Raw genomic sequence first — 14,839 nt, forward strand, 5'->3', positions numbered from 1 at the left:
CTTCCTGTTCTGTAGAGATCACCTCTCGGCAGTCACTTCCTGTTCTGTAGAGATCACCTCTCGGCAGTCACTTCCTGTTCTGTAGAGATCACCTCTCGGCAGTCACTTCCTGTTCTGTAGAGATCACCTCTCGGCAGTCACTTCCTGTTCTGTAGAGATCACCTCTCGGCAGTCCCTTCCTGTTCTGTAGAGTTCATCTCTAAGCCATTACTTCCTGTTCTGTAGAGATCAACTTTCGGCAGTCACTTCCTGTTCTATAGAGATCACCTCTTGGCAGTCACTGCCTGTTCTGTAGAGATCACCTCTTGGCAGTCACTTCCTGTTCTGTAGAGATCACCTCTTGGCAGTCACTTCTTGTTCTGTAGAGATCACCTCTTGGCAGTCACTTCCTGTTCTGAGATCACCTCTAAGCCACTACTTCCTGTTCCGTAGCGATCACCTCTCAGCAGTCACTTCCTGTTCTGTAGAGATCACCTCTCGGCAGTCACTTCCTGTTCTGTAGAGATCACCTCTCGGCAGTCACTTCTTGTTTTGTGGGCATCACCTCTCGGCAGTCACTTTCTGTTTTGTGGGCATCACCTCTCGGCAGTCACTTTCTGTTTTGTGGGCATCACCTCTCGGCAGTCACTTTCTGTTTTGTGGGCATCACCTCTCGGCAGTCACTTTCTGTTTTGTGGGCATCACCTTTCCGCAGTCACTTCCTGTTTTACAGACATCACCTCTCGGCTGTTATCTGATTATCATCGCAGTTTGGATCACAATGACTGCTAGCACCTGTGTTTACTGGTTTCACCATTGGCAATAGGGGATTTCGGGTCACCTCCTAAGCCTCTTTTCGCAGTTAGCTGTGCACATTTCACAGAGCGTGCAAACAACACTCCCCATTAGATGTTGATCACCATCTCCAGTTCATTGTTTTGTAAATCCATATGGCTGCTATAACACATTTCTAAATTCTCTTTAAAAGCAACTCATGCAAAATGTCCTGTCCCATGATCCAAAACAAAAGCTAATTAGAAAAATAGAAAACATTTCAATATGTGGTCTTAATTTGTAAAAACAATTATATTTCAAGACTGTCTTGCGCTTCATTCTGACTGTCAGCCAGGAGTTAACGTAAAAATGCTATTTATAACATCCAGCTTAATTTTAGGTTTTGTGTCCCTTTAATTGTATGATACCGCTATCGGCGTTAACATGTTATACCAAAAGTTCTTTATCCTTTTTTTTTTTTCCCCATCTGAGATGGGTTTTCCCTGTGGAATAAAAGAAGTCTTACTCCAAAACCTCAATCCATACTAGTCTGATGGTAATAAAGTTCTGCTTCTTGGATGTCGCTGTATAAATCCCATTTTCTTGTTGATCATCTCCTCTGAGGTTCATCAGCCGGAAATTTCTTAATATGTGTATTGCTGTTGTTCTTGAGACTTCGCTTCATCTTATGTATTTATTAAAGGTCGCCATCCCCATTGAAGATGTAAATCGGAGCCACTTAAGATTCACTTTCCGCCACAGATCTTCCCAGGAGTGTAAGTAGCACATGCAAGTTCTTGTATCTTAATGATTTGTAATGATTTAGGACATGTATGGCTCAATCCGTACACTTCTGTCATTCTTATTACTACATTTAATGATTATTATTATTATTGGACACCTTTATGTCTTTCTAGCATGTACTGGTCAATTGTTTAGAGGGGTTCTCCATTAATTGAAAAAAATAGCTAAAGGAATTGTCATAAAAAATTATTTTCTTAAAACATTTAATTAGTAAATTACAATTGTTTTTTTATCATTGTAGAATTAGACCATTTGTATGGGAGTGTGTGTACAGTAAAAAGCTCCACTGCTGTATCCTAGAGATTTCTCTACTATGTATTGTATTCAGAGTGACATGGTGTACAGCAGTATGAGCAGCCTCTTCTTACCTCAGCACTGCTGGTATCTCCTGTATTAGATCAAATAAACAGGGTGGACAACAGTGTGAAAGGTCTTTGCTTGCCTCAGCACTCTTAGTATCTCCAGTATTAGATCAGATAAACCAGGGTGGATAGCAGTGTGAGCAGCCTCTTGTTATCTCAACACCCCAGATATTTTCAGTATTAGATAAGATAGACGGGCAAAAGCAGTGTAAGAAGTCGCCTCTTACCTCAGCACCCCTAGTATCTCTAGTATTTGATCAGATAGGGTGGACAGCAGTGTGAGCAGCCTCTACTTACCTCAGCACCCTGGTATCTCCAGTATTAGATCATATAGACAGGGTGGACAGCAGTGGAAGCAGCCTCTTCTTACACCTCAGCACCCTTGGTATCTCTAGTATCAGCTCAGATGGGTGGATGGCAGTGTTTGCAGCCTCTAGTTACCTCACCACTCCTGGTATCTCTAGTATTTGATCAGATAGTGGGTGGACAGCAGTGTTAGCAGCCGCTTCTTACATCAGCACCCCTAGTATCGCTAGTTTTAGGTCAGGTAGACAAGGAGGGATAGCAGTGTGAACAATCTCTTCTTACCTCATCACCCCTGGTATCTCCGGCAGTAGATCAGATAGACACGATGGACAGCAGTGTGAGCAGCCTCTTCTTACCTCATCACCCCTGGTATCTCTAATCTCTAGTATTTGATCAGATAGGGTGGACAGCAGTGTGAGCAGCCTCTTCTTACCTCGTCACCCCTGGTATCTCTAATATTTGATCAGATAGGGTGGACAGCAGTATGAGCAGCCGCCTCTTATCATCTCACTCCTGGTATTTTCAGTATCTGATCATAATATACACTATGAGCACATTTTCCTGAACATGAAAGCAGTTTCTGAGCTTCCTACTACGTACGCTCACAGGTTATTAATATTCTAGAACAGGTTTTTGTCAGTGTAAGAAGACTGCGGCCCTTTTAATTCTATAGTAATTACCTTCCTGGATAAAACTATTGTACTTTATTAATTTAAGATACTTAAATATGTAAGTCTTGAACAACCTTCTTAATGTTTCATGTGCAAGTCATCTGGCATGTATTTACTTATTACACTTTTAGTTGTACTGTACAGTTCTCTTTCTTCCATAGCCAAAGATAAGTCTGAGAAAGTTTTCGCTGTGGCATTCGTCAAGCTTATGAGATACGATGGAACAACACTAAGAGATGGAGAACACGACCTGATAGTTTACAAGGTAACACAATAATAGGGTTTATACAGAGTGATGGTTGTTGGTGGATCCAGACCCTCAGGTGGACATACTGACCTTTTCTTTGAAGTAGTATGTGTAATGCTAGTGTGGCTATTATTCATAGTTTGCATCTTATCATAACTCTTTAAAAGGAGCTTTTAAAGACTATTTAGAATTTTAGCAGAGTTTGTATTGTTATAAAGTACGGTAAATAAGCATTACCACTTTTCTCCCACCCCCCATCTCTACCAGTGCCTCCACTCCGGTGGTCTTCGTCAGCAGATGGTGAGAAGTAAGCTGATTTTTAAGACCAGTTGAACTTTGATGTGGTCATTAGTGAGGAGTGAACGTGCTCGGGTAAGGTTTTGTCTGAGCATGCCCGGGTGCTAATCTAGCGACTTCAGAGTGCTTGAAAAAATATGTTCGAGTCACTGTGGCTGCATGTATTGCAGCTGATTGACAGTCGCGGGGGCTCGAACATATTTTTCGAGTACTCCGAAGTCACTTGGTTATCACCCAGGTATGCTTGGATAAGACCTTATCTCATTTCGTTCACTCATCACTAGTGTTCTTGAGTTCACATTGAAGAACGTTAAAAAGGAGAGAGGTTGGCTACACACCCCGCCACTGTCACAATGAGCTCACTGATAGATTCTCTGTTAACTTATTCTGCAGTCTGCTATGTTCACAGATGCACAGAGTTTGTAGAATAGGGACTGAGCCGCAGCACTACGCGATGTGCGGGGCTTTACTTTCACGGCTCCATGCACTATTCACGGAGCTGTAGACAGCTGTTCTTGGTGGTGCCCGCTATTGGAGATCCATTGATGACCAGTCATAACGATGCGTCATAGATAGCTTAAGTTTTAGACATCCTCCTTGTGTGGCATAAAGACATATTATGAGCTTTCCTGCAGGAACCCTGTGTCGTCTGATTGTTGCTTGCAATTTTCCATATTGTCTTCGTATATATGTCTGGTAATATATCGCTAGCATTTTTACTTTAATAAATGATCCGTTTATGCAATAAATATCGCTAATATTAAAAAAATAAAATAAAAAAAAATAGATTTGTGAGTTACAGCGGTATTAATCGTCGTACATGTATCAGAAAGTAAATGGTGCATTATTTCACCATTTAATTGGATGTCGGTGATTGGTAGCACAGATTCATGAATCATGAGTCCTGGATTAATTTACTGTTATAATTAACCACTTTACTCATGGTGGCTGAGGTTCGGCGGCTGATCGTAGCTGTGACTGTAGTATTTGTGTACCCTGCGAGAATCTGTGTTCTCCCGGTAAGTACACGGCATTCTAGAGACTACATTGTAATTAGACGTTTCCCGTTGCTCTTTATTTATCCACTATTTAGAGTTGACTTAGTGGATATTAAATTTGGGGTTTTTGTATTTATTTTTATTTATTTGCTTTTGTTTTATTGCATGAAAAGGCAGAGGCAAAGAAACTTGAAGACGCAGCGACCTACCTTGGCCTTCCCGCAACAAAGATTGAATTAGAAGAGAAAGGACACTCGGCCACAGGGAAGAGCATGCAAAATCTGGGGAGTTGTACCATTAGCAAAGACTCTTTCCAAATATCCACTCTTGTCTGCTCCACTAAACTCACACAGAATGGTAAGATTGCAGCTGATTAAGGTTTTTAAAGATGATGGGCCGTTACAGCGGTTGTACCAAGATCGCAACGTAGGATAGGTAGTGTCACTACCAATCACGAGAATGGGGATATCGAGTATTCTGTTTGAATGCAGCAGCTGTCAAGCAATGGGCACCGCACGTCTAATCCTAGTCTGTGGGTTGGATGGAGATAGGACTGCTTTGTACTTTCTTCATCAGTGTCCGTAAACTCTAAATAGATGAGCCTTAGGGTATGTTCACGGGTTACTTTTTTATGCTCTACAAACTAGAGTGGTGGCAGGAAAAATGCTGCGTACGGCATCCGTATTTTAATTGCATTTTTATGTATGTTTTTGTTTTTTAACCCAATCTCATTTGAATGGGTAAAAACTGCTGAAAGAATTTGCATGCTGCATCTGGCAAAAATGCACCAGGACTCAAAATACTGTGCATGCAGAAAAAAACCCTATTAAAATATAACTTTTATTAAGTACAAAAATAACAATATAAAATTGCACAGATGTCCCCTATTATAAAGCCTAGTAAAAAATGGGCTAGCCCGTTTTTTACTAGGCTTTATAATAGGGGACATCTGTGCAATTTTATATTGTTATTTTTGTACTTAATAAAAGGTATATTTTAATAGGGTTTTTTCAGTTAGTCGGTTATAGGTAACCCTTGTTCACATTATACTTGTTAGTTGGCATACAGAAAAAACAAAAAAGCCAGCAGCCTTAATGGTCATCTGCAGCTTAATACCTTTTTTTTTTTAAAACATGTTGCAGTCTTACTGGAAGTGTGGCTGCAGGGAGAAAATGAAGTTCCTTTCTCCCTGCAGCTACTTGCTTTCAGTTTCCTAGGCGGCACTGCGTGCTGTGAACAGTCAGTGCTTACTGCACAGTGATTGCACTGTGATCACTCCCCTGCTCCGTGATCGACTTCTGACTCTGCACACAAGCTATGGAGCTGGATGTCCTTTGAGGAGCAGGGTGAGCGATTGCAGCACACAAAACAGCCGCCACCTCAGTGACTGGAAGCAATCAGCTACAGGGAGGATGTATTTTTACCCTGCAGCTGCACTTCACTTCCAGTTAGATTTTTCCACATATTTAAACAGTATTTACCAGCCGTTTACCACTCTGTCTGCAAGTAATTTCACTTGTAGGAATACTAATACTATTAATATAGGGTTCTCCAGAGAAAGAGCGGGTATTTGGAGTGGCCTTCTTTTGGATAATCCCTGAGGGTCTTCAGGAACAGACCCCCCCTTCCTTCCCCTCTGATGATCATAGAGCATTTAGACAGAGGTGGTCTTTAGTTTCCATTTTGGTGTTTCATCCAAGCATGCTGAATAATGGATGAGACATCATCCTGGCCCTTAGAACATATTTTTTTTGTGGTGCCCTCCTCACAACATCTTTGTATCAACCTGTGCATTTGTCTACAGCTCCATTTTACAAAAGGGCCGTCGTAGCTGCTTGGGACACTTACTCTTGTTACTTTGTTATTCTAGCGCAGCCTTCAGATTCATATTACAACCTGATGATCATCTTTTCCGTTTTTAGTTGATTTGTTGGGGCTCTTGAAATGGCGCTCGAACACAAACCTACTACAGCAGAATTTACAGCAGTTAATGATTGTCGACGGAGGCGAAGTCGTTAAGGTAAATTGGCAATCTAATTCTTACTTGAAGTTTGGAGTCTAAGGGTTAACGTTTCTCCTTGTGGAGAGTGACAAGTGAGGCCTGGGATTTCAGAGTGAGGAGACTTGTACGTCATGCATGCTCCTCTGGGAAATTAAATATGCAAATTGCCTCTTCAGAGAAGAAGAGGACTAGAAATCTATAGTGCCATCTATTGGAAGTAGCAATCCTAAAAGTCAATATCGACTCTTTAACGAGCCTTGCAATATGACATGGGATAAAAGCCAAACCAGAATCTCATTTTGCAGACACTGTGTTTCGGGGTGTTGCCCTTCATCAGTGCAAAGTATGAGATCTGATTTGGGTAGGTGAGAGGCTCTGGATTGAGGTCTAAGGGCTAACGTTGCAAATGGTCTCTTCAGTCAAAGCTCTACAAATACAATCAGACTAATTACGTAAAAGGAGGCTCGTATCAGGGCAAGGCCAAATGGCGCTTGTGAAAACTGCGCTGATGTGCTGTTCAGTGTTTCTTAATGCGTTAGTGTTGGCAGTGTTGGTTTGCAAATAAAAATGCATTTTACCAGAATAGGCTCATCAAGGCCGCACAATTTTCAGGGAATAAGAATTTATTTTTTCAAGAAATTGGGCGACCATTAAAAGTAAATTTGACAAACGCACCAAACTGCACTTCTCCCCATCATGGCCGCTTCATGTATTGTCACCCAGACCAGGCCGCACCTAAGCATAACCTCGTGGACAATCGCTGCACGGAGGTTGTTGATCTAGAAAACTCTTGTATGGATTTTGACCCAAACTTTTGCATTTCTAGTTCTTGCAGGACACTTTGGATGCGTTGTTTAACATCATAATGGAAAACTCTGAGAGCGAGACGTTTGATATATTAGTCTTTGATGCCTTGGTAAGTTATATCAAAGGAAACAAGACGACAAAGAGCAGAGTATGTGTTCGCTGCTGGAAATCTGTTGTCTTGATTTGTCTTCTTGAACAGATCTGCAATCTGTTTTACTTTTGCACCGTAGTAAGCGAAGTCATAGTATAAATAAAAATGGTAACATATGCGGCAGAACCTTCATAAGACGAGTATTAATAACCTTATTGATAGTAGCCAAGGCTGGAAGTACAGGGATTTCTGCATGTGGCGCTCATACTCAATGCTTAACAGACTGAGATGTTTTGAAAGTTTTGTTTCCACTTCTTTTATCATGTGCATATAGTTAACATACAGTGGGTACGGAAAGTATTCAGACCCCGTTAAATTGTTCACTCTTTGTTGCATTGCAGCCATTTGGTAAATTCAAAAAAGTTCATTTTTTCTCATTAATGTACACTCTGCACCCCATCTTGACTGAAAAAAACAAATGTAGAAATTTTTGCAAATTTATTTAAAAAGAAAAACTGAAATATCACATGGTCATAAGTATTCAGACCCTTGCTCGGTATTGAGTAGAAGCACCTTTTGAGCTAGTACAGCCATGAGTCGTCTTGGGAATGATGCAACAAGTTTTTCACACTTGGATTTGGGGAGCCTCTGCCATTCTTCCTTGCAGATCCTCTCCAGTTCCGTCAGGCTTGCTGGTGAACGTTGGTGGACAGCCATTATCAGGTCTCTCCAGAGATGATCAATTGGATTTAGGTCAGGGCTCTGTCTGGGCCAGTCAAGAATGGTCACAGAGTTGTTCTGAAGCCACTCCTTTGTAAGCTATGTGCTTAGGGTCATTGTCTTGTTGGAAGGTGAACCTTCAGCTAAGTCTGAGGTCCAGGGCACTCTGGAAGAGGTTTTCATCCAGGATCTCTCTGTACATTGCCGCATTCATGTTTCCTTCAATTGCAACCAGTCATCCTGTCCCTGCAGCTGAGAAACAGCCCCATAGCATGATGTTTCACTGCTGGGATTGTATTGGGCAGGTGATGAGCAGTGCCTGGTTTTCTCCACACATACTGCTTGGAATTATCACCAAAAAGTTCTATCTCTGTCTCATCAGACCAGAGAATATCATTTCTCTCTCACCCATGACAGCACCACGGAGAGAGGGGATCCGCCCTTCAGGGACAGGAACCTACAGAAAAAGGGCGGTACCTCTCCTCCGCCTTCAGTTGGGTTCCTGTCCCTGACGGAGGGACCCACAGGATGGTACCTGTGCATCCAGGAGTCCGGGGCCGGCCTGTCCGGCTATCGGCAGCGGGGAGGCCCCTATCGCGGCAGGTGCGGTGCCCGAAGCCGGGGCCGATGCGGGCTGCCGGGTGAGCGGAGGGGGAGACGCCGGAGTCGCCGCTCCGGAAAGGAGATTGGGGCTCAGCGGGACCCGGTGGAGCGTGGGCAGCACCATGGTACGGAGAGTACCAAGATGGCCGCTGCCCCGGAAGTAGAGCAGCGACTTCTGGGTCCCGGAACCGGGCGCATGCGCAGGAGCGCGCTTCCCAACCAGCGCGTGCAGGGGGAGCGGTGACGTCACGCGGTGCTAAGTTTAAAAAAGGTGAGGCACAGAAACTCCTGGCTGGAAGCGATCCTAATAATGGAGGATAGCGACCAGCAACAGGAGCAGAGGCAGCAGCTGAAACAGCAGAGGCACCACCAACACCACCACCGACAAAAGGAACGAAACGCAGAGTGCCGTTCCAGCAGTCACTCCACGCGGCGTAGTACGTCAGCAGCGAGGAGCAAAACGCCACCAGGAGATCAGCCTATACAGGACCTGACTCTGTCTCCCGAACCGGTACCTGCAGCCACTTCCTTTTTTTGGGGTAAGTGATCTTCGTGCATGTCACCCTTGTAATGCAATCCCTCTCCCTTATTAGGGAAAGAAGAAGGCTAAAAAGAAGAACAGGGAATGTCCCACTTGCACTAAACCCCTACCGGTATCATGGGAGAAAAAACTATGCGAGTCCTGTACAAAAGAAATTGTTTGTCAGGAGACTCCGGATTTTGCATCTGACCTAAGGGCCGCAATTAAATCAGAGGTCCAGAGTGCCCTCGAATCCCTTAAACATAAGGATAAAACGAGGAAAAAAGACACGGTAGAAACCTCCCAGTCAGATTCTTCCACATCAGGGGAAATCTCGTCTAAATCCTCAGAATCCGACTCCTCAGACGAGGTAACAGGAGGGCGCCATTGTTTTCCCCTAGAAGAGGTAGACAAACTGGTGAAAGCTGTAAGGTCTACCATGGGGGTATTGGACCCGAGGCCGGATAAGACAGTCCAGGACATAATGTTCGGGGGGCTAGGCCAGAAAAAACGGAGAGTATTTCAACTAAACGAAATCGTCAAGGGTTTAATCAAAAAGGAATGGGATAAGCCAGATAGGAAAAATACTACGGTCCCTTCCCTTAAAAGGAAATATCCCTTTGAGGAGGAGGCATCCACGTCTTGGGATAGGGCCCCGAAACTCGATGTAGCAGTTGCTAAAGCCTCAAAGAAATTTGCCCTTCCCTTTGAGGACATGGGCACCCTCAGGGACCCCCTAGATAAGAAGGCGGATACCTTTCTAAAGGGGGCTTGGGAGTCTGCAGGCGGTAACCTCAGGCCAGCGATAGCGGCGACATGTACCTCAAGAGCCCTAATGGTATGGGTGGACCAACTTGAGAAACAGCTGAGGGAAGGGACACCTAGAGATAAAATTTTAGATTCTATCCCAGTAATAATGGGAGCGGCTGCATTCCTAGCAGACTCATCGGCCGATTCAGTCAGACTATCGTCCAAAACAGCAGCACTTTCAAACGCGGCCCGAAGGACACTATGGCTTAAAAGTTGGCCAGGGGACCTACAGACCAAAATGAAATTATGCTCCATCCCCTGTGAAGGAAAATTCCTTTTTGGGGAAACGTTAGATGACATCCTCCAGAAAGCAGGGGACAAGAAAAAAGGATTCCCAAATTTAGGGCCAGCGGCATTTAAAAGACCCTTTCGGAATAGGAGGTTTTTTCAGAGAAGACCACCAAGGGAACAAAAGTGGGATGATAAAAGAAGAGATAGAGGCTTCTTCTTTAATAACTCTCCCCGAGTCCCCGGGACAAAAAGCCCTCCAAGTGACAGTACGCCAAGGGTGGGGGGAAGGTTATCCTTTTTCCTTCCAGCCTGGAGGAGAATTTCAACAAACCCATGGATAATAAACCTAATCCAGGAGGGCCTAAGGATAGACTTTTTCTCTCTCCCGCCTCAAAAATATGTAACAACGCCGCTGAGATCCAGCATGCGAGAACAGGAAGCGCTAGAAAGCGAGGTTCTAGGCCTAGTAAAAAAAGGAGTCCTCCAGGAGGTTCCCCTGCAGGATATGGGCAGAGGGTTCTACTCCCCCCTTTTTCTAGTGACCAAACCAGACGGCACCTTTTGTACAATTATAAATCTGAGAAAGCTAAACAAATACGTCAAGAACCAGAGCTTCAAAATGGAGTCGATCAAATCTACCACCAAAGTCCTGTTCCCAAACTGCTACATGACGGTGTTGGACCTCAGCGACGCTTATTATCACGTCCCTATCCACAAAGACTCCAGGAAGTATCTGAGGTTAGCCTTCTCAATAAAAGGCAAGGTGAAAGAATTCCAGTACAGAGCCCTGCCATTCGGAATATCGATAGCCCCGCGAGTATTCACCAAAATAGTAGCGGAAATGATGGCTCATATAAGGGAACAAGATATAATAATAATCCCGAATCTAGACGATTTCCTAATAGCGGGCAGCTCGGCTCAAAAATGCAGGGAACAAAGAGACAGGGTGATGAACACTCTACAAGACCTGGGCTGGCTTCTAAATCTAAAAAAATCAAGATTGGAGCCCAGCAGGGTACAAGAATTCTTGGGCCTAACACTAGACTCAAACATTCAGGAGTGTCGCCTCCCAGACCACAAAAAGGAGAAGATCGCTCAAATTACAGCAAGAGCAATCCAAAATCCCTCCATGACACTAAGGAAGGCCATGTCACTGTTGGGTTCACTATCTACCTGCCTACCAGCAGTTCAATGGGCTCAGTTACACACGAGAAATCTCCAGTGGGACGTATTGGCCAACCAGGCAGTAATAGGGGACACCTAGAGGGTCGCATTACCCTAAATTCAAGCACTATTCATTCCCTAGCTTGGTGGGGAAACCAGGAGAACCTGTCCAAAGGGATCCCCTGGGCACCAAAGATAACACACATAGTGACAACAGATGCCAGTCCCACAGGATGGGGAGCGCACATGAACAACGAGGTGACTCAAAGCGTATGGGGAAATCAAGAACTAAGAGCCTCCTCAAATCAAAAGGAGCTTCTAGCAGTAGGCTATGCCCTAACACACTTCCTACCCCTACTCCAGAACCACCATGTCCGTATCCTTTCGGACAATCGGGTCACAGTGGCCTATATAAATCACCAGGGGGGAACCAGGTCCCGAGCCCTAATGGACACATCCGCCAAAATCCTCAAACTAGCGGAGGCAAACCTGTTATCTCTGACAGCCCTACACATCCGCGGTACAGAGAATCAAAGGGCAGACTTTCTGAGCCGCACCCAATTACGACAGGGGGAATGGGTACTAAAGCAGTCCATTTTTCGGCAGATTGTAAAAATGTGGGGGACCCCAGACGTAGATCTGTTCGCCGACTTCAAAAACAAAAAAGTAGACGCCTTCTGCTCCCTAGATCCCAGGGGGAATCCTCTAACTCTGGACGCATTTATGCTCCCATGAACACAGAATCTAACATATGCCTTTCCCCCAATCATGCTCATTCCAGCAGTCCTAAAGAAAGTCAGGGAGGACAGGGCGAGAATGATACTGATAGCCCCCTTCTGGCCCAAAAGAACCTGGTTCTCCTGGCTAAGAATGCTCTCAGTAACCGACCCATGGGTCCTACCGGATCTCCCGGACCTGCTATCGCAGGGCCCAGTGCTACATCCTCAGGCACCGAACCTCCATTTAACAGCATGGAATTTGAAAGGGCACTGATGAGGGACAGGGGTTTTTCAGAAAACCTGATAACTACACTACAAAAGAGTAGGAAACCGGTTACAATGAGAGCTTATGGCAGAACATGGAAAAAATTTCTATCCACCTCTAGGGCAAAGGTTCAGGACGGGGTTCAGATTGATAAGATCCTAGAATTTCTACAAGAGGGCCTAGAACAGGGTCTGGCGGTCAACACATTAAAAGTACAAATAGCGGCATTAGGCGTCCTCTATAACCATGATGTGGCAGGTGACCCCTGGGTAGCACGGTTTATTAAAGCCGCAACCAGATCTAGGCCAATAGCCAGTCAAAGATTACCATCATGGGACCTGAATCTTGTACTTTCAACACTGACAGGCCCTCTGTTTGAATCAATTCACTCGGCACCCCTAAATATCCTATCTCTTAAAACTGTGCTTCTGGTGGCACTAACATCAGCCCGAAGAGTGAGCGATATTCAAGCCTTGTCAGCGGGGCCTCCTTTTACAAAAATTCTAGAGGATAGAGTCATCTTAAAACCTGACCCAGCCTATTTACCTAAAGTGTCATCACATTTTCACAGGTCCCAGGAGGTAGTCCTTCCTTCCTTCTGCCCAAATCCAAAAAATAAGGGGGAAGAAAAGTTCCACACTTTAGATGTTAAAAGGTGCCTAGTACAGTACTTAGAGGCCACCAAAAAGTGTAGGAAGGAAGGCTCTCTCTTTGTATGTTTCCAGGGTCCTCGGAAGGGGCTCAAAGCATCCAAGAGTACCCTGGCAAGGTGGATAAGGGATGCGATTGCCCTGGCATATTCATCCAGCGGGAATACCATCCCTGAGGGGCTGAGAGCTCATTCCACAAGGGCAATGGTGACCTCATGGGCTGAAAAATCTGAGGTATCAATAGAACAAATCTATAAGGCGGCCACCTGGTCATCACCTTCGACCTTTTTTAGGCACTATAGATTAGATCTAGCCTCTACATCTGACCTGACCTTCGGGAGAAGGGTCCTTCAGGCGGTGGTCCCTCCCTAAGCTACCAATCTCTGAAATTCTCTCCATGGTGCTGTCATGGGTGAGAGAGAATAGCTTAGTTACTCACCGATAACAGTGTTTCTCGGAACCCATGACAGCACCCGCTTATTCCCCTCCCCTTCACGAGTATGGTGAGCACGTTTTACTGTTAGTAGAGTGTTTCCGTTTAGGCACGGTGCTTTGATAAGTAAGTAGTATTATAATATTGTGTGTATATATTTCTGTTGTCTAACTAACCTGGAGACCCTCTGATGCTCTGTAACCAACTGAAGGCGGAGAAGAGGTACCGCCCTTTTTCTGTAGGTTCCTGTCCCTGAAGGGCGGATCCCCTGTCTCCGTGGTGCTGTCATGGGTTCCGAGAAACACCGTTATCGGTGAGTAACTAAGCTATTCTCATGGTCTGGGAGTCCTTCATGTGTATTTTAGCAAATTATATGCGGACTTTCATATGTCTTGCACTGAGGAGAGGCTTCTGTCGGGCCCCTCTGCCATAAAGGCCTGACTGTTGGAAGGCTGCAGTCATAGTTGACTTTGTGGAACTTTCTCCCATCTCCCTACTGCATCTGTGGAGCTCAGCCACAGTGATCTTGGGGTGGTTCTTTACTTCTCTCACCAAGGCTCTTCTCCCACGATTGCTCGGTTTGGCTGGACGACCAGGTCTAGGAAGACTTCTGGTGGTCCCAAACTTCTTGCATTTAAGGATTATGGAGGCCAGTGTGTTCTTAGGAACCTTGAGTACTGCAGAAATTCTTTTGTAGCCATGGCCAGATCTGTGCCTTACCACAATTCTGTCTCTGAGCTCCTTGGCCAGTTCCTTTGACCTCATGATTCTCATTTGGTCTGACATGCACTGTGAGCTGTGAGGTTTTATATAGACAGGTGTGCGCCTTTACAAATCAAGTCCTATCTGTTTAATTAAACACAGCTGGACTCCAATGAAGGAGCAGAACCATCTAAAGGAGGATCACAAGGAAATGGACAGCATGTGACTTAAATATGAGTGTCTGAGCAAAGGGTCTGAATACTTATGGCCATGTGATATTTCAGTTTTTCTTTTTTAATAAATGTGCAAAAATAAGTAAGCGGATGATATTGAAACGGCCAAGTATGAGGTGACTTCTTAATAAATTGGGACTTTACACCCACTTCTCAGGATCCTCAAGAACTCATCGACCTCATGGATTGGACTTCTCTAACAAATCTAGACAAGGGATTTTCCCAAGATTAGAAGTTATCCCCTAACTGTAGGGTAAGGGATAATTTACTGATCGTAGGTGGTGTGACCACATGGACCCCCAGTGCTGCTCAGAGCACGGTTCTACAGAGCCCTATCTGAATGGGGTAAGGTTGAACTTGCTTGTTGCCCATTACATTCAGTTGGGGCTCTGCAGAGCTGTGTCCTCTGGATCACTGCCGGTAGCAGCAGTCAGTCCTCCAGAGAATAGTA

General features: G+C 44.7%; 1 protein-coding gene across 1 annotated transcript in view; it reads left to right on the forward strand.

Annotated features, from left to right (window-relative positions):
• DOCK1 (dedicator of cytokinesis 1) overlaps positions 1-14,839 on the forward strand; it is a 495,500-nt gene that overhangs the window by 148,831 nt on the left and 331,830 nt on the right. The window contains exons 16-20 of the mRNA XM_073546335.1: positions 1,457-1,529; positions 3,058-3,161; positions 4,612-4,795; positions 6,361-6,458; positions 7,267-7,356. Coding sequence (XP_073402436.1) covers positions 1,457-1,529; positions 3,058-3,161; positions 4,612-4,795; positions 6,361-6,458; positions 7,267-7,356 — 549 coding nt within the window. The remainder of the gene's footprint in view (positions 1-1,456; positions 1,530-3,057; positions 3,162-4,611; positions 4,796-6,360; positions 6,459-7,266; positions 7,357-14,839) is intronic.

The sequence above is a fragment of the Dendrobates tinctorius genome, unplaced genomic scaffold (genome assembly GCF_039654945.1).
Source record: "Dendrobates tinctorius isolate UK_male_01 unplaced genomic scaffold, ASM3965494v1 ptg000147l, whole genome shotgun sequence".
In the NCBI taxonomy this organism is placed as follows: Eukaryota; Metazoa; Chordata; class Amphibia; order Anura; family Dendrobatidae; genus Dendrobates; species Dendrobates tinctorius.